The sequence below is a fragment of the Pelophylax lessonae genome (assembly GCF_965119305.1).
Source record: "Pelophylax lessonae genome assembly, chromosome: 7".
Taxonomy (NCBI): Eukaryota; Metazoa; Chordata; class Amphibia; order Anura; family Ranidae; genus Pelophylax; species Pelophylax lessonae.
The window spans coordinates 85,312,649-85,332,295 of record NC_138774.1 but is presented as its reverse complement, the minus strand read 5'-3'; the positions used below and the strand labels follow the sequence as shown (position 1 = coordinate 85,332,295).

Sequence of the window (19,647 nt, the reverse complement as noted above, 5' to 3'; positions counted from 1 at the left end):
GGTTTTGTCACGGTGCAGAGAATATACTTGGCAGTGATGTAATCAACAAACAAAAGTGGGTGATTGATTTGGCTAATAAAAGTATTTGGAAAGATCCATCTAGGCCCAAATCGGTGCTAATTGATCCCTCTGTGTACAGTAATGTTGGTTCCATTACTGATATGTCCTCAGAACAAAAATGGCCTAATACTGATGGCAATTGTGCTTTAACGGAAGTGGTACAACGTTTTCCATGTTTGTGGTCAAAGTTCAAAAATGACATAGGAACTTTGAAAAATACTGAACTGAATATTGAAGGAAAAGATCCAGAACCTCATAATCAGTATGAGTTACCACTAGAATCTATTGGTCCACTTTCTGCCATTATTCAAGAGTTTGAACAACTAGGAATTGTAAAGAAAGCACGATCAGTGGTAAATAATAGTATTTGGCCTATCAAAAAAGCTGATAATTCATATTCTTTATCAGTTGACCTAACGACATTGAACAAACATGTCACAAATAACACGGTCATTACTGATAAATCTAGCCTAAAGCTAAATTTAGATACCAAAGCTAAAGTGTTTTCGGTATTAGAAATCTCTAACAGTCATTTTTCTATCCCTTTAACTAAAAGTTGTCAATACAAACTTGCGTTCACATTCAACAAAGAGAGTTATACGTTCACTCGATTAATACCTGGCCTAGGTATTGGTGATGGTGTAGTTCATGAAACTATAGCAAAAATATTGTCAAAATTTTCAAAGCCAGAATGTATTTTTCAGCATGTGGATACGATTCTGCTGAGTACTGAAAAAATTGATGAACATATTGCTCTTTTGTCTGAGTTGTTTACGTTGTTACAACTTGCAGGTCTAAAATTAAACACTGCAAAAGTTCAGCTCATGAAAAGTCAAGTGAAATACCTTCACATGCAAATTAGTCAAGGAAAGAGACAGTTGTTACAAGAAACAATTAGAGATATTACTTCTATCCCGACTCCAACAACTCAAAAGGCATTGCATCAATTTTTGAATAAAATAGATAATTGTAGAGAATTTGTAAACAGTTTCGCAGAGAAAGCTAACCCACTATATAATCTTTTGAGGAATAAAGGTAATGTAGTTGACCAATGGTGTCCAAATGAGAAATATGCTTTTGAGGTGTTGATAAAAGACTTTCAAAATGCTCCAATGTTAAGTACAATTGAGGTTTGTTCTGAAGTATCTTTTGTTTTGAAAACTCATGTATCTGAGAATGCAATCTCAGTAAAGTTGTCTCAACTAAAAGATGGTAAGGAGAAAATAATTGCCTATTTCTCCAGAGTTTTATCATCTTTGGAAAAAACTTTTGAGTCAAATGTAAAGCAACTGCTTAGTGTTTACTATGCAATTAAAGCTACAGAGAGCATAGTGAAATCAAACAAGATAATTTTAGAGACATCTGATTGCTCACTAAAAGATATTTTTGAGAAAGATGGAGTATATCGAGAAATATATCCTCAATGGATTAGAACATTTTCATCTAAAAACATTCAGATAGGTGTAACAAGACATTTTAAGGTAAGCACACAAGCACATGTTTACACAGCTGTATCTGAGAAGTCTGTACCTCGTGTTTCCAGCATAAGAGCTGAGAAAAGTATTGAACCAGTACTTGTTACTGCAGAACAGTCTAACACTAGCATAAGTGCTTCAACACAGAAAACAGTTACGCATATTTCTAAATTTATAGAGATGAGAACAAAGGCATAGTCCATTGTCATCTCTGGGGTGATACAAAACCTTTCTTTGTTTGTGAAAACAAGATTTTGTGTCATGACCAAAAGGAGATGTTGCGTTCTGTCACACCTAAAAACTTCATAGGATATTTGTATTATAGTTTAGGACATCTTAGAAAGAATGAGTACAGTACATTTCAAACAGAAGTTTTTCTTGAAGAAACATATAAAGTATTATTTCACATATAGTTTTACAAATTCATGAAACTTTTGTCCCATACTGTTTTAACATTTGTTGGAAAAAGAAAAAAAGGGTAAAAGAATAATGTAAATTGTTTATGCCAAAGCAATGATACTGCATTTCTTTTACAGAATGGCATTTAAAACCAAATAAATATGGAGGATAATAAGCTCCTAAGAAGCACAAAGATAATATCAAGAAATTCAAAGTTGAAGAGGAGATCTTTTCGAGAAGAAGATTGGACGAACGATTTATACTTCATATTTATGACTGTTTTATCTTAAACACAAGGTTTTTCTAACCTAAGAGAACATTAAAGAAGAACATATTTCATAAACATTACATGAAGAAAGGATTCATCAGAAGAAACTTTATCTATTACAGATAAAAATAAGGACTGAAACATTATTTTTTTCACATATACATTTTTGATTATCCAATTATTTTGAAACTAATGTTCATATTAAGTTAAGATTATCATTATGTTATACATATTTAAAAATCTATATCATTATTTTAGAAATTTGAATAGTTAGATCCAAGAGGAGCTAAAGTAAGGAGAAAAGAGTTTAGAAGGAGAGTTATTTCTGGCTGGTTCAGTTCTGAAGAATATTGTGTTTGATCATTTGATACAAGGTTGTGTAAATGAGATACGAATGTTTTGTGTGGATTTATTATTTTGGTATGATTAATCATAATTCAGTGGGAATTGTTAAATATTTATTCCAAATTCATAATTCGGCACTCATTGGAATTATATTATATTCACAGCAAGCTTGCAAAATATATGTGATTTTATGATTAATCATAGTATTATATGTGTGAATGACCTTGATCCATTGATTAACAATGGAGTTCTTCATCTGAGCTGAGACAGTAAAATGTCAGATAATTCTGGAGTATGTAGCTAGTTGGAAGATGACATATAAGGTATCTGTGGGATAGTATGTCATGGAAGTCAAGTATAGGATCCATGTGTAATACTAGGAATAGCATATATTAGTTTAAATAATGTTAGTTAAGGACTAAAGTTATCCCAGTCATAATTAATCATATTTGTGTGTATTTACTTAGTGTTATACAAGTAATATAAGTTGGTTATATGTGTTACTTATTGTGTAAGATAAATGATGGTTATTTAACATGACATCAGCCACACTAGACGTTACAAGAATAGGGTGTTACATGTGGGCTTGTCAATCAAAGTAGTTCAAGACCAATCAGCTTTTTGGTCATATACATATTGGGAATTATGACTTTATGGGCTTAGTACCTCCTCTTGTATAGAATACCTGACGTTAGCAGAAGTTATGATGCCATACAAGGCTTGGAGTATTGGAAGTTCATGACGTATACATGTAAGATAAATTGCCACGCGATTCGGACACTCAAGACACTGACTAGAGCACACAGACACTCAGACCAAGGAAGATCACACACATTACTCCTGCTCCACACAAATCTATTGATAGTCCTTTTTTACAACCTAAGCAGGTGTTTTGCTCTCTGAAACCTAGCAACGTCATTTCCTGCTTCTTTCCAGACGAGAAAAGATTAACATGAAAGAAGGACACACACAGAGGAACACACATGGCTATATTGCCATGAATTCAGGCTGAACACATCTTTTCCATGAAATATTGTTTTTGTTCTTCATATTTTTACCTACACTGAACTGAACTGAACTGTCATACCTTTTACATTGTATTGTTGATGCCAAGTGTGTTTGAATAAAATCACACTTTGTTTTTAAAGTCAGTCTGGCTATCAATGCTACTCAAATTGAAACGCCTAAAGAGATTAGAATATAAGAGATATTCTATATTTTACAAGGGGCCTTAGACTTACATAATAAATCAGCACAAAGAGCAACCCTAATCTGCAAAGTACAGCAACCCTAATCTGCAAAGTACAGCAATCAAAAGCAACCAGATATCGGTTTGCTAAAATGAGATCTCAGTGGGAAATGCTGCTTGGTTAGTATGTGTTACTATACTTACAGTAAATCTACAGTCATGTAGAGTGTTTCCATGTGTTTACCGCAATACAGGTTTCCTTTAGGATAAACAAAGGCTTGGCTAAATAATAGGACTGCTTGTTAGTTATAAACTGGACAGTCCAGTTTTTGATCCCTTTGCTGCATTCCAGGTCTGTACTGGATTCCTTTTCACCTACAGACATTGCTACAGACTTGGAATGTGGAAAAACACATTTATCTCATTCAACTCTTTTAAATTGGCTTTTCTAGTGAGATAAACAAATTGCATGTAAATCATTTATTTTACTCCTTTTAGAAAGCAGCTGCTGAGTTAGGTATAGGGGGGCTTATTGTAGAACTATTTATACAGACCTATTAACAGGATCTCAGATTACAGCCATCCACAGCTGAATGGGAAAGCTGACTAATTCAAAGGAGGGTTTTCCCTCCTCCTCCAATTAGGGTAGAGATGGCGCCATCTAGAGTTTCAGTCTGTAGAAGCAGTCAAAAAGTGCACAGCTGGTGCTGGGCTTTCTTTTTTTTTTTTTTTTTACCAGCCTAGTATGCACTGCACACACTTTAGTATAGGAGCACACTGCACTAAATGTTTATTTGTAGAGAAGAGGTGATATTTATACAAATTGGGATAGAAATTAAAATAACAAAAGCTATAGTTTTCTTTTAAGATGTGATAAAAATTGGATTTTTTCTACAGCTTACCTGTAAAATCCTTTTCTTGGAGTACATCACGGGACATGGAGCCCTAGATCAGGTTCATCACTGCTAGCAGTCCTCTGGTCTCTGTGGTTTATTCGTGCATGACTTGGCTTGGCTGACGACCTGGATTCGGCATGGGCAGATGACCCCGCATCAGACGACGACCCGGCTTTGGCAGACTACCCAACTCGACTTGGATGACTACCTGTTCCTGAACTCGATCCCAGCTTGGATGACTACCCACTTCCGAACTTGACCCTTGCTGTTCTTGATTTTGCTCCTCTGGCTTGCTGTGCGATTATTATTGTTGCATAAATAAATCTCTTTATTTTACTTGCATCTTGGTGTCTGGTTTCCTGGCACCCTGACATTGACTCCATGCGGAAAGTACGAACGTTCAGAAACTGGTTTAGAGCTTTGAGATCCAATGCCAGAAAGAGAGACCTTTTTAAAGAACCCAGATGGCTGAGGCCGTCGCCCCCGTCTGGAATTAGAAGCGCTGGTAGTATGAGTGCTGGGGATCTTAAAAGAAGGACGCTTGCTCTTCCTTTTCACAGGTAGCAACGTACTCTCCCCCCCCCACCCCGAGATCTTTTGGATATACATATCCAGATCATCACCCTTTTTACATGGTAATTCCACAGACCAGCTCTTTAACTAAAGGATACTGCTCATACTGTATGCACTGTCATCAGAACAACTCGTGACATTTGCCTTATGGAGTCCGTAAGAGCATCCACTGCGAAACATAAAGTGTGAGGTAGATCTGACAGATCTTCCACAGACTCTCCTTGAGAAGGAACTGTCTTGGGCACTCGCTTCATGCGGTCTTTTAAAGAATGACAAACTCCTACGGTCGCTACTGCTGATTGTAACGCAGATCCTGAAACGGCAAAGGAGACTTTCCATAAAGATTCCAACTTCTTATCTGCTGGATCTTTCAAAAACCTGGACATTATCCACAGGGCAGGTTAAACTCTTGTTAACCAAAGAAATGGCAGCATCCACAATGGTTATATACCATTTCTTAGTAAACGTTTTCCTCTATAGGATACAATAGTAAAAACTTTTTAGGAGGAACAAAAAAATCCTACCATGATGGTCCCAATCATTATACATTTCTTGTTCCAAGAGCAGAAGTATGGTAAACGTCCGAGGACTATGAGGAGGGCGCAATGAGCCTCAGTGGCGGAGCCAGAGGGCTAGCTGGGGTGGCAATTGCCACCCCAGACGAAGTCCTTGCCACCCCTGTTGCCACCCCGCTCGCTGAAAACATTACGCTCATAACATTAGCTGAACGATTGGGTGCCTACAGCTAGTTCTCCTGACTGTGACTGTGACTGAGCGCGGTGAGCAGCAGTGGCGCCGTGAGCAGCTGCACAGCTAACCAATCACACGTGCCTGCACACCTGATTGGTTTGCTGTGCCGCTACTATATACTAATTAATGTATTTCATATTTGCATGATTACATCCAGTTACAGTTTCATTTATTTTTTTTAATTTGTATCATGTATATATTTTCAAATTTATTCATTCAATATTTGTATGATTGCATTTAGCAAACATCCAATACAGCTTTATTTATTTATTTTGGTGATAACCAGTAGCAGTGCCTCACTTTATCGGGCCGTCACTCTGGAGTGCAGCGGGGGCCAGGGCTGCAGTGCGGCGGCCATCATCACAGCGGCCGGGGCCCCAATGCTTAAAGCGGCCGGCCCCAGGGCCGGCGGCCCACTGGGAAATTTACCAGTAGGCCAGTCCGGCCCTGGATAGAAGTCAGGATGTGAGGAGCTCCCAAAGCAGACGTCTTCTCCGTTCTACATCCAAGCCACGCCCCACATGGGGTCACTTTTAGACCTGTCCTAGAAGAATTAAAGTAGATTTTTAAAAAATGTAATTGGAATAAAGGAGGGTTATGACTTTCCTAAATTGTTTGTTTTGCCATCTGTGTCCCATTGGAGAGATTTCTCTTCACTTCCTGTCCCATAGCTAAAACAGGAAGTGAGAGCAAATCCCTCTAAAGTGAGGAAAATCCCCAGCTGTCACCATAACTAGTGTCATGATTGGAAGAATTCCTCTCTATTCCTGTTCTGGTAACAACACAAAAATTGGGATTTTCTTTCACTTTCGGTGACAACAGTCAGCAGGACAAATAGAGAGGGTGGATCTCCCGAACAGAGACACAGACAGCAATAAAAACCTGACCGGTGTTTTGTCCCCTCTCCACCCTATCCAAAGCTAAAAAAAAAAAAAAAAAGATTTCCTTTTAGTTTTACTTCAAGTGGGCTGCTATTGCGAACCTCCCTCTGAAAATGCTATGTAGCACCCTCCTAGGTAGGTGCTATAGAGAAAATATAGTTTTGGGTCCTGTCTGCTTACCAGAAGGACTGCAGGTAAATCTATTGTTTCCTGCCTACCAGAGAGCAGGAGCTGCTAATGAAGTTTGCTCATTGTGCTCAGATGAAACTCGTTCTGTCTGCACAGTGTTTCACACTGGTCCAATAGGGAGGCATATTGGACAGTGGGAGTAATCCTGGCAAATGAGTGCACAGGCATTTAGTACAGCCCTGGTGATTTAGCAGTAGAAAGTGCCTTGGTGCATGCTGGAATATTGTATAAAAGCCAGGAGCACATGTGATCGGTGTCTTTCGGCTGGATAGCGGAGTCCTGGAGAGAGGGGGTGGCTGCCTCCTCCTCTGTAGAGATGCCATGTGGTCAAACTGAGGGCCTGGAGAGTGCTAGTGAGGAGCTTAACACAGAGGTCCAGTGAAGCTGACTGAAAGGGGAGACACTGGAGGATCTGATTCTGCAATAAAGTGAGTACAGATCTGTGTCAAAGGGCCTGACCTGAAGGAGGCCACCCTTGCAGCTAGAAGAGTCAGTGGACGGGTGTCAGTAAAGGGGATGCTAGTGGGTGTCCCGAATATAATGTAGGTTCTCTAAGTTTATTGCTGTAGAGAAAAGAGCAAGGAGACTTAACCCTTTCCATACATGTGGCAGTATGGATTAAGCAGTGCAGCTGCTTCCACAAGCAACCTAGTGAGGCCAAGTGAGAGTTGTCCTTATCCATTGTGAATAGTTACAGTTGGAGTATCCCATCTTTCCCTTCTCCCATCCAGGTTCCACAATAAACACAAAAAAAACAATACAGTAAACCCCCCTCCATTGCGGGGGTTACGTTCCGGACCCAGCCGCGAAAAGTGAAATTCCGCGAAATAGAAAAACCCTATTAAAATGCATTGTAGGCGTGTTTATTTTACTGTCACTGTACGTGTAGAAGCATTTTAAGATCTTTAAACACACTTTTAAAACAATAGAAACTCATTTAAACACATAAAAGATACTGAGAGACAGAGCAAGAGCTATGGAAAACACAAAAATCTTTCATTTTTAATGATTTATATAGTAAAATAACATTACAAAAAAAACCGCGAATTACCGGGACCGCAAAAACTGAACCGCGATGTAGCGGGGGATTACTGTACCCTGCACTGTTTATTGTGTGACGAGCCATCGGGAGCAAGGAGGGATGTGTGAACTGTTCCCTAAGTGACTGTGTGCTGGTAATCAGAGGAGGTCCAAAAAGTGATCATACAGCAAGCCCTACGGGGACAGTGCTACAGCTAGTTGCCTCACTGTACCTGGCTTCAATACTAAGTCACTGAAATATAACAAGTATGCAGCCAGCGAAGTCAGAGCAAAGGCAAAACTCCAAATCTTCATAGTTCCAGATCAGGACTCCAAATAGTTTCGAAACCCCAGAAAGGCAGGTGATTAGTATTTTCAAAGGGAGGTAAGTAATGGAAACCTCCATGTTTGTTCCACAACAAGTTTCCTTAAAATATTCAAATGACAGCGAAGGGATATATTAAAGTGTTACTAAACCCACAACAGTAAAATCAATCTGTATATGCAGTAAAGCATGCTTGTTATACTCAATGTGGAACCTAGGGGGTTAATCCTCTGCATTGTGTAAAAAGCCAGTTTGATCCCGTCTTCTCTAATTCTCCCCTTCTTCCACTGTCCCCAAACCATCTCCTGATAGTACAGAGCCTTGGTGGCACTCTGCACATGCACAGTTTGGTGTGTATTGCTAGAGTTTGTTTGTTTTTTTTGGGAGAGTGCATGTGATCAGCACAGAGCCAATCAGCAGTGTCCAGACAGAGGGTCAGGTGTTATGCAGCCTCATAGGACAGTCAGAGGAGAACGAAAACTCCTCCTACAAGCTTTAACCAGAAACTTATAGAAGTCACGAGACTGTTGTAACTGCTGATGAGAAAAGGATTTTGGCAGTTTATATTTACTAAAACATTTGCATTTCCATGTTCTGTGTACTGTGGGAGACCAGATATATACAGGGTCCTTGGTTTACTAACACTTTAATTGTGTTTAATTTTGTTCCTATCAAGACTTTTATTAAAATGTGTATTTTAATTATACATTAGATCAAAAAGAAGGATAACTGAGGAAGAAAGAGGAATTTGATTCCAAAAGACCGATAGTCCCTTTAAATCAGGGACAGTTGGTTGTTCTGCACACTGACATACGAGTTCCTTATGGTGCAACGCGACTATCCACTGCATGGATGGCTATGGGCAATGTTGCAGACCAGCGCCCTCTAGTGACCTGCTTGGGAGTACTACCATAATAACTTTATTCCTCTTGTGTGCTTGTGTTTTCAATAGGCTGTCTTGGTGTTTCTTTCTTTTTTTTTTTTTCAGTCAAGACACCCTTTAAAATAATGCACCTCAGTCAAAAATGTAACAATCCAAACAACGTGCACACATTCCCTATTGGGACCCCAGCTGCGACTGAGGTCAGGACACCAGTGACTGGCCCGCACGGTGCCCAAGGCTGTAATGCTGTAAAATAAAACCTGTGGCTTTATGAAACAAAAAAAAAAGGAAAGCAGCTCGGTCCACCCGTGGACTTGCTAACAATTTTTGACCAGTTTTTTTTGGAATTAACCAAGGCATGCCTGAAGAACCCAGGCGGCAGAAGGCTGGTTTATCTATTAATTTCTAAACTGTGGAAACAGCAATATATGAAAAGCTTCAGGTATTCCGCAAAAAAACTCAAAACACAAAACCAAAAATCAAGAATGTACAAAAAAGTATCTTTATTCCCATGATTGTACCCTAAAACCATAACTTATAGTTATAAACAGTTAAAATGATAATATCCACATCCCCTGGGAGGAACTGATAACTATAACTGCAAACTCAACAATATTCAGAAAAAAAAAAATGTATAATAAAAAAAAAAAATGTTTCAATTATAGCGCTTACCCCAAATAAATTCCCCTGTTACCAGAGCCCACGGCTTGATAAGCAGCACCACCCTCTTGGACATACCCAGGCTAAAGAGGTTAAAGGGTTGCAAGGCTTGGTTCACACTGGGGCGAGTCACACAGCATTCTGTGCAATGGAACCGTTCTAATCAGAGCGACTCAAGTCGCTCCGACTTAGTTTTCTTTGCAGTGGCGGCCCGTCCATTGGGCGCACCCCCCCCCCCCCTATCCATGCGTCCGGCCCCCTAATCTACATGCAGGGCGCCGGACGCATGGAGTTCAATTCGTTTTTTTTTTTTTGAAGCACATGATTAGAGCGAGAGGCTTTAATTGGCTTCAAAAAAGGGTGGGTTCGGGGAGCAGAACACTGCGCCCCAAGCCCACCCAGTTGTGTGACAATAGCGAATGAATATTCGCTATTGTCACATGGATCCTCCTCCTGGCCAATCAGGAAGTGGGTCCTGAGATCCGTTTCCCGATTGGCAAAAAGGAGAAGCCATGCCACTGGCCATGGAGGAGGAGGGAGGAGACACAGGAGACTGATGGAGAAGAAGCCAACACCACCGCTGCTGCTTCCGCTGCCTGCCCTCCCTCCCTCCCTCCACATGTTCAGGTAGGGTTAGTGAGCCGGCGACCGGGGGGGGGGGTTTGTGCAGGCTGGTGTGGTCTGGGGGGGTATGCTGTGGTCTGTCTGTCGCCCCCGGCCCATGGAGCACCAGTTGCCACTGTTTCTTAGGTTCCTGCACTACTTGGGAGCGACCTTGAAGCGGCTTGTATTGACTTCTATTAAAGAAGTAGTTTGCAAGCCGTGCTGAAGTCGCGATGTACCGGGCGGCTTCAGAGTCAATCGACTTTGAAGCCGCACCATTGTGAACCGAGCCCAAAGGTTCATTTTTTTCTAATTAAAATAACAAACATGTTATACTTACCTGCTCTTTGCAAGGGTCCTCCTCTTCTGGGGTGCCTCTCCGGCGCTCCTGGCTCCTCCTCTTCATCAGGTGCCCCCACGGAAAGCCCCCACGGAAAGCAGCCTTCCATGAGGGCACCTGTGCGGGCGTGCTCCTGAGTCCTGCTGCTGCTTTCATTGACACAGACCTGCCCCCCACTCCCGTGTCAATAGATATGATTGACATTAGTGGGAGCCAATGGCTCCTGCTGCTGCTAATAATTATTATTATACAGGATTTATATAGCGCCGACAGTTTGCGCAGCGCTTTACAATAGGAGGGAAGACAATACAGTAATCTGTCAAAAGAGGAGAAACATTCCCATAGACACACTCCTAAACCTTGTGGACAGCCTTCCCAGAAGAGTTGAAGCTGTTATAGCTGCAAAGGGTGGGCCAACTCAATATTGAACCCTACGGACTAAGACTGGGATGCCATCAAAGTTCATGTGCATGTAAAGGCAGGCGTCCCAATACTTTTGACAATATAGTATATATATATATATATATATATACAGTAATACGGTATATACATTTTTTTTTTGTCTCTGTATTTTTTTTCCCCATAAAACCAGAGTTCTTTAAAGCATACTCATATTCATGTTACAATAATATTGTAGCCCCTTGGAACAAAAATCTGCAGTCCAACTGCACTGGGTATTTTTTCCATGGGGCTGCTTATTTGCACACCTTCTTTTGTGCTAAAAATTACCTAAATCAAGGTTTAATCTAGGTCAGTGCCAGGGTTAGTGTTTAGGTCAAGGTTGAGGTCAAAGGTCAAGGTCAGGGTCAAAAGTCATAGCCAATATTTTTTGGACAGGATTTCTTTTTTTTTTTAATTAGTATCAGTGTCAGTTAGTGTCAGAGTGTTTTAGGTAGTATAAAAAAAAGCAAAATGTGCACATATGCGGTATCACTGCGTTCATCAGGAGCGAGAGAATTTCTTTTGGGTTGTCCTTTGGTGGTAGGTTATGGTAATAGCAAGAAATATACAGCTAAATTTATTATTTTGAGCCAATATTTTTCTTTGATAATAAAAAAAAAAATCAGGAGCTATCCATAACTATTTACCACCAAATGAAAGCCCAATTTGTCCTGAAATAAACAAGGTATAATCCCTCTGGATGCACTGAGTAGTTGTAATGTAATGTACAGTTTTACTATAACCAGTGTTGGTCATCTTACTTTAAAAAAGTAATTAGTTACAGTTACAAATTACTTCTCCCAAAAAGAAATTGAGTTACTGACTCAGTTACTACATTGAAAAAGTAATTAGTTACTCAGAAAAGTAACTGCGACTTTTTTTTACTATTCTATAATGCAATTACATTCTATGAGATCTTTAATAGTTGTGGCGGTGTGGCACACTGTGGGGGTCTGAGTCCTGAGTACTCCTGACTGTGAGTAACTGTATTTTGTTTTGTTTTTTGGTACCTGCTGCCTGGAGTGGCTGGCTGTTGGTGGTGTGGCACACGAGTGGTGGCAGTGTGGCACACTGGTGGTGGTGGCGGTGTGGCACACTGGTGGTGGTGGCGGTGTGAAACACTGGTGGTGGCGGTGTGGCACACTGGTGGTGGCGGTGTGAAACACTGGTGGTGGCGGTGTGGCACACTGATGGTGGTGGCGGTGTGGCACACTGGTGGTGGTGGCGGTGTGGCACACTGGTGGTGGCGGTGTGGCACACTGGTGGTGGTGGTGTGGCACACTGGTGGTGGTGGTGAGGGTCTGAGTCCTGACTGACTGTGAGGTTTTTTTTTTGGTACCTGCTGTGCTGGGCTGTGGAGGTGGTGTGGCCTAGCAGGCACTGGCACACTGTCCGGGTCCGTCTGGCTCCGTCCTCCTCCTGGGGCTGGCGCACTGTGCTCTCTGCCTCTCAGGTCGCCCCCCGAAGTTGGAGCGACCTAGTGTGAACCGATGTAGCGTGAAAATCGATCTCCCAGAGAGAAGCGGTCTACCTGCCGCAAATGCTCATGCGCAGGATTTCCAACGAACAAGCCGAGCGCCGAGCCCGATATACCTTGATATGATCAGCCCATTATGAGATGATGGCTGCAGAGGGGCGGAGATGATGGCTGCGGAGGCGGAGATGACGAGGAGATGCAATGTTCTGGCAGAACCTGCCTGGCTACATATCCATGGAGGGTCCTGCAAACTATGGAGATGACTACAGCGGGCGGAGGCAGATCGTTTTTCATGCTATGGAGCTGCGGTGTGGACTACGGGGAGATGCACTGCTCTGGGGGGGCTAGTGGCTACATATCCATGCAGGGTCCTGCAAACGTCAGGAGTTGGGGGTTGCCATCCAGCATCCAGCAACTAACTCCCATCCCACTACTAATCAGGCCCAATGCACACTCATCTGCACCCCCCCCCCCCCCCCCCAGAGCAGTGCATCTCCCTGTACTCTATACCGCAGCTCCATCTGGTGGCAGTAGATGTAATTGCAGTAACACAGCCGAAAGTAGCGGCAACGGCATTACAGGGAGAGAACGAGTAATCTGATAGATTACTCGTTACCCTCAAAAGTAACTGCGTTAAGTAACGCCGTTTACTTTAACGCAGTTACTTCCATCACTGACTATAACACATGTCAAAGTTGCAAAATTGGGCTTAGGCATTAAGATTTGTGTTACTCTTAGGTGTGAAGGGGCTAAAGCAGAACTTCACCCAAAAGAGGAAGTTCTGTTTTTTCGCCTCCTCTCTCCTTTGCCCACAGCCCTCTGGGACAAGTCACAGGCCGCAGAAGACTAATGGCTCGTTTCCACTGAGCGGTACGGTATGGTTCGGTTCGGTTCGGTACGCTATTTTTGCCGTTTCCATTGTCAATGGTACCCTAATTCCGAACCGTACCACTTTTTTGGGACCCTTTCGTTGGGGTACCAAGCACATTAGTACCGTACCAACAGGGTGGAGCTACACTCTGCAGAACTTTGATTGGTTGACAGAGAATCGTCTATCACAGCTTTCCTGCTACACCACTCCTATCATGAAAGGGTACTATTGGTAGTGGAAACGCAAGGTGTACCGTTCCGAACCGTACCGTACTGAACCGAACAGTACCGTACCGTACCGTACCACTCAGTGGAAACAAGGCATAAGGGACCATTCGCAAAGTGCAGCCCAGATCACGCTTGCGCAGAGGGAAGCTGGTTGTGGAGCTGCAAGGAGTCACAGTCGGCTTCCCACAGTAAGCATGCCAACGCCGGGGACCCGAAGACCAGCGAAGAACCGGCCCGGGTGAGGACAGCACTGTATCATTGGACAGGTAAGTGTCCTTTTATGGATCCTTGGACAGGCAAGTGTCCTTTTATTAAAAGTCAGCAGCTACAGTATTTGTAATACTGGAAAAGAAGGGTGGCGCTCACTGGTGTCTATAAAATACTATCCTCTATGGATGGAAAACTGGAGAGTGTCTCTTGAGTAGAAATGGCATTTATTGAAAAAATCACAAATAAACATTTAAAATTGTTGCCACACCAGCCCCAAAAATCCCAGACGTCCTTGGGTTGCTGTGAGATTCCAAGGCAAATGCTGACCCAGCGGGTGGTACCTGGTATTGACTGGGGATCTCCAAGCTTCACGCTAATACAGTAGATACCGGCTGATGGGGGATGGGGTACCTCAAATAATACACTTGCGCTGATGTCAAGCTGGAGGGGGACGCTGTGCGCGGCTGCCGCACAGTCCCACGGCTAGTGACAGCTCTCCTGTGTTTGGGTTTCCGGGTCCGCCAGCTCCTCCGCGGTAACCGGAAGTGACGTGGGGATCGCGTCACCGGAAGTGACGATCAGCTACAGTCAGGAAGTCGGGCTGGTTACGGACATGGACGTACTTGCTTTCTGGTTGCCGCAACTACATGTTTCGCGTGCATGTGCTTTGTCAAGTTGCAGCAATCGGCAACCAGGAAGCATTTAAACCCGGACTGATAGGCGGGCTTATGGAGATTAACCAATGGCAAACATCAAAAAAGAGGAAAAAAGGAGGAAAAGAAACGAAAAGAATTCTGCAGAATCCCACAGCTACCCTGAGGATGAATAAACATTACTGATATTAAAGAATATCGCTGAGAATATAGAACGATTCAAAATATTAATACATTATTGTGAAAAGGTATATTGCTGGACAATAAATAAATAATAAACTAAAACCTATTATCAGAGTACCATCATATACTGAGAACATAATATATTAAAAATATTATAAATATATTAAAAACATCTATTAAAAAATATCCATAAAATATCATACATAAAATTCCTTCATCATGATGAACCTGTATGTATATATTCATAATAGATATAGCCGTTACTCTAAATGCAGTTAACCATATATATAAAAATATATAAATAGGAAATATATAAAAAAATATAAAAAAATAATAAAACCAGATAAAATTTGAATAAAAGCAAAGGAAGTATATAGAGTCCCTGCTCACTTATGGAAACCCGATGAGGGGCCCAGACATCAGACCACGCTATTAATCTCTAGTTCCTCATTCAACCCATTTGGAGCCAAGGAATTGAATTTGTATATCCAAAAAACCTCCCTTTTACATAAAAGGGAGTGGCGCTCGTTGTCTGTTAATGTGCCCTTTGGAATGGTTTCAATGGCCATGACCTCCAGATGTTTGAAATTCTTGTCATGCATTTTTAAAAAATGTCGGAGGACACTATGTTTGTCGCATCCTTTTTGGATGAACCTACGATGTTCACCTACGCGTTTGTGTAGGGTACGCATGGTCCGCCCTACGTAAAGTAACCCACAGGGGCACCTTAACACATAAATCACGTACTCCGTAGAGCACGTGATGATGTGTTTGATGTTAAAGGTGTCACCTTTGTTGTTGATAGAGGCGCACCCATGGACTACAGACTGACACGTCAAACATCTCCTCTTCTTACATTGAAAAATTCCTATTCTGTTGTCGAAGTAACACCTAATGTCATAAAGGACCCGTGATTGAGTTTTCAACTTCCTGGGTGCCAACACATTTTTAATGGTTCGTGCCCGCTTGAAGGTGACCTGTGGGGTAGGGGGTAAAATGGGAGCCAATCTGCTATCGAGGCGAAGAATACTAAAATGTTTTTAATGATGTTAGAAATGGCCCTATACTGATCATTGAAGCCCGTAATGAACCTCACAGTATTCTTATTGTCATTCTTAATGCGTTTACGGGACTGTGCAGGTTCCAAATGAGCCTGAAAAGCACTTTTGACTAGTGATGGAGGATAACCTTTGTCTGAAAAGCACTTACTCATCTTTGCCCCCTGATTACTATGATCACCCAGGGACATTTCCACAGGATCAGCGCCTGGACCATTTTTTTGTGTAGCTACAGTATTTGTAGCTACTGACTTTTAATTCTGTCTTTCTAGGGTAAAGATCCCCTTTAAAAAGAGTGCTTACTCAAATTATTCTACTGTTTCCTTCTTGTTTTATCATGAAGCAAGTTGTTCTTTAATTCTGCCAGGACCCCCTGTCTTCCCCCCTTCCCCGGTGTCATGTTAGCTGGGAGTGTTTGGCCTGCTCTGCTACGTCTATTTCTGGCAGAGTAGATCATCTGTGTGCGTCCTTGTCAGAAGACACAGAGAGGACGAGGGGAGCAGAGACCAGCAGTATGAGAAATTTCCTGGTATGTATCAGGCCGAACCTTCTATCCCCCGTCTGCTATGTGGAAGATTTCACTAATATATAGATCCACGTTTTCTTACTTTATTATCGCTTGTATCCTTTTAGGAAAGTTAAAGTTCACCAGTCACCCCCTGCTGTAGGTCACCTTATCGCACCTATCCCTTGATGTATACCAGTACCAGCTATTGGTCACCATGCTCACTTCAATTTTATCACCCGATCGATGAGTGATTTGATCCACTTCTGGACCGGAAGGATTTGTCCCCTTAATGACCAGGCCATTTTTTGTGATTCGGCACTGCGTTACTTTAACAGCAAATTGCACGGTCGTGCGATGCTGTACCCAAATAAAATTGAGGTCCTTTTTTTTCACACAAATAGAGCTTTCTTTTGGTGGTATTTGATCACCTGTGCGAAACAATATTTTTCACATTCTGCTATATACCAATCCCCAAAAAAAATCTAAAAATCAAATTTTTCATCCTTTTCGGCCAATTTGTTTTCTGCTACATATTTTTGGTAATATAAATAAATCGCAATAAGCGTATTTTGATTGGTTTGCACAAAAGTTATCGCGTCTACAAACTAGGGGAAATATTTATGTCATTTTTATTTATTTATTTTTTTTTTTTACTAGTAATGGCGGCGATCTGTGATTTTTAGCGGGACTGTGACATTGCGGCGGACAGATCGGACCCCCTAACTGACATTTTTGACTATAGTAATCAGTGCTAAAAATATGCACTGTTACTGTAATAATGACACTGGCAGGGAATTGGTTAACCTAGGGGTGATCAAAGGGTTAATTGTGAGCCGAAGGGAGTGTTTTCTAACTGTATGGGGGATGGGCTTGTGAAATGACCACAGAGACCTGTGATCCTATATAGAAGGATTACCGGCGCTCTGTGATCATTTCAGAGAGAAGAACGTTCAGATGTGTTTACAACAGCTGACCGTCCTTCTCTCTCAGCGATCGCGGGTGCCCAGCGGCAATCGCGGCGGCCGGCCCAGTGCATCGGCATCCCCACTGCCTAGTGGGGGTGGAAGCGTGCCGGCGGCAGCGCGCACTCGCCCCCCCAGAACCAGGCGCGCCACCGACGTAGGGCTATGTCGGTTCATGCAGGAGAGGCTGACTGCTGCAGTAAATGTGTTAACTGTTATAGCAGTTAAAACATTCTAATTCACAAACTAAATAGCCATAACTTCCCTTCTGATTGTTCTATGGTGTCCATACACACTTCAATACATGAACAATTTGTTTTCCAATCAATTCAGTAGGAATAATTCATCTGTAGTCGACAACCCATTAGATCCATTTGACACACATGGGTTTTGATCAATAGTTAAAGTACGATTATGAGAATAAGTTATCACATCTCTGTTTTTACCAATCTTATAATCTGATTAATTGATGCAATCATCTGCCTATCGATGCAAAACTATCAATGATTTTCCATCTTGGCCAATTGACTGAGTTTCATTGAGCCTTATGGTGACCACACAGGCTTCATTTTTATTATCTGACTGATGTGTAATTTTATCAAAATGATCAAATCCCTAAACAATCAAATAGCTATAACTTCCCTTCCAATCATTTTAGATCAAAGTCAATCAAACTGAGTCAATCAGACAAGGCATTTTGCATAGATCGAAAGACAAGTAGATGTCCCCTGCGCTCAAATGATGCATGTCTTGCTGCCCTCTCAGGACGATGACACAAACTGAAAGCAAAAAACAAGAGAAGGGCGCACCCACCTAGTGCAATACCATAAAATATTTAGCGACAAATTTTAAAATCACATCATGCAGTCTTCCTTCAGCTGTCCAGAGACCACAGGACCATGATGCTTAATAATGACAGGCAAACTTGAAGGTGTCCATAGGGCTAACGCGTTTCGAGGGAGAACCTTCTTCCTCAAAGCCATCTGATGGCAGTACACAAAGTAAGGTCCATAAAGACATGGATGAGCGAGTTTAGGGTGGAGGAACTTGACTGGCCTGCACAGAGTCCTGACCTCAACCCGATAGAACACCATTGGGATGACCTACATCAGTGCCTGAACTCACAAATGCACCTCTGGAAGAATGCTCAAACATTCCCATAGACTCCTAAACCTTGTGGACAGCCTTCCCAGAAGAGCTGAAGCTGTTATAGCTGCAAAGGGTGGGCCAACTTAATATTGAACCCTATGGACTAAGACTGGGATGCCATTAAAGTTCATGAGCGTGTAAATGTCCCAATACTTTTGACAATATAGTGTATGTTACAATCCGATTGTAGAATCTGCCTTAACTCTACATCTATCCAACAACTGATTGGATGCAAATTGATTAGATAGTTTAGGCTGGTCCTTATATTACATTATTTTAGTAAATCTGTTGACTGTGTTTAGATACACTTTAAAGTATGTATACATAGCCAAGAGTAGAGGAAAGGGTTAATTCCCTACTAGGTTTTTTTTATTTTGCTGTCTGTGTCCTGCTGGGGAACTTACTCTTCATTTTCTGTCTTGGAGATGCACTAGGATGAGGATGAATGAGAATGGATCTCTAACAAGAGCAAGGAGAATTCCAATCTTTAAAAGTTGTCATCAGAAAATTTGGCTCCAATGGATTTCTCCACTTCCCTTGCTCTTATGACAACAAAAATGTCCCCTTTTTTATAGGTGACAATAGCCAATAGCCACCTGGGCAAAGGAGGTGCCTCCCTCCACAAACTGCATTCAAACTCAGCAGAACAGCATTCCCTTCTCTATCTTAAAACTAAAAAAAAAAAAAAAGTGTTTTTTCACATACACAAGGTCTATGTATAAAATGTTTGCTGTGAAGATGTGACAAATATCTATACAATCAGAACAAAAATTGCTCTCTTTTCTCTTATATGGGAAGCTCTTATAGCACCAGTGCCACCTAGTGGCCATAATGCATTTTCTTTCCAGAAATACTGCAATCAGGAAACAAAAAAGCATTGTGGACACTAGATGGCGCTGACGATATAGGAACCCCACATAAAGGGGAAACAACGTAAATTTTCATTCTGACTGTGTGGATGTTTGTCACATTCACATAAGGAACGTTTAATACATAGACCCCTTAAAGTAATCTTGTTATGATGGGAATCATGGAGTCTATTTTAATTAGCG

General features: G+C 41.7%; 1 protein-coding gene across 1 annotated transcript in view; it reads left to right on the top strand.

Annotated features, from left to right (window-relative positions):
• Window positions 1-16,414: 16,414 nt before the first annotated feature.
• The window catches only part of LOC309559345 (cytochrome c oxidase subunit 7A2, mitochondrial-like), a 361,900-nt gene continuing 358,667 nt past the window's right edge, over window positions 16,415-19,647 (top strand). The window contains exon 1 of the mRNA XM_082262579.1: window positions 16,415-16,505. Within this exon, the coding sequence (XP_082118705.1) occupies window positions 16,491-16,505 (15 nt within the window). The 5' untranslated portion in view covers window positions 16,415-16,490. The remainder of the gene's footprint in view (window positions 16,506-19,647) is intronic.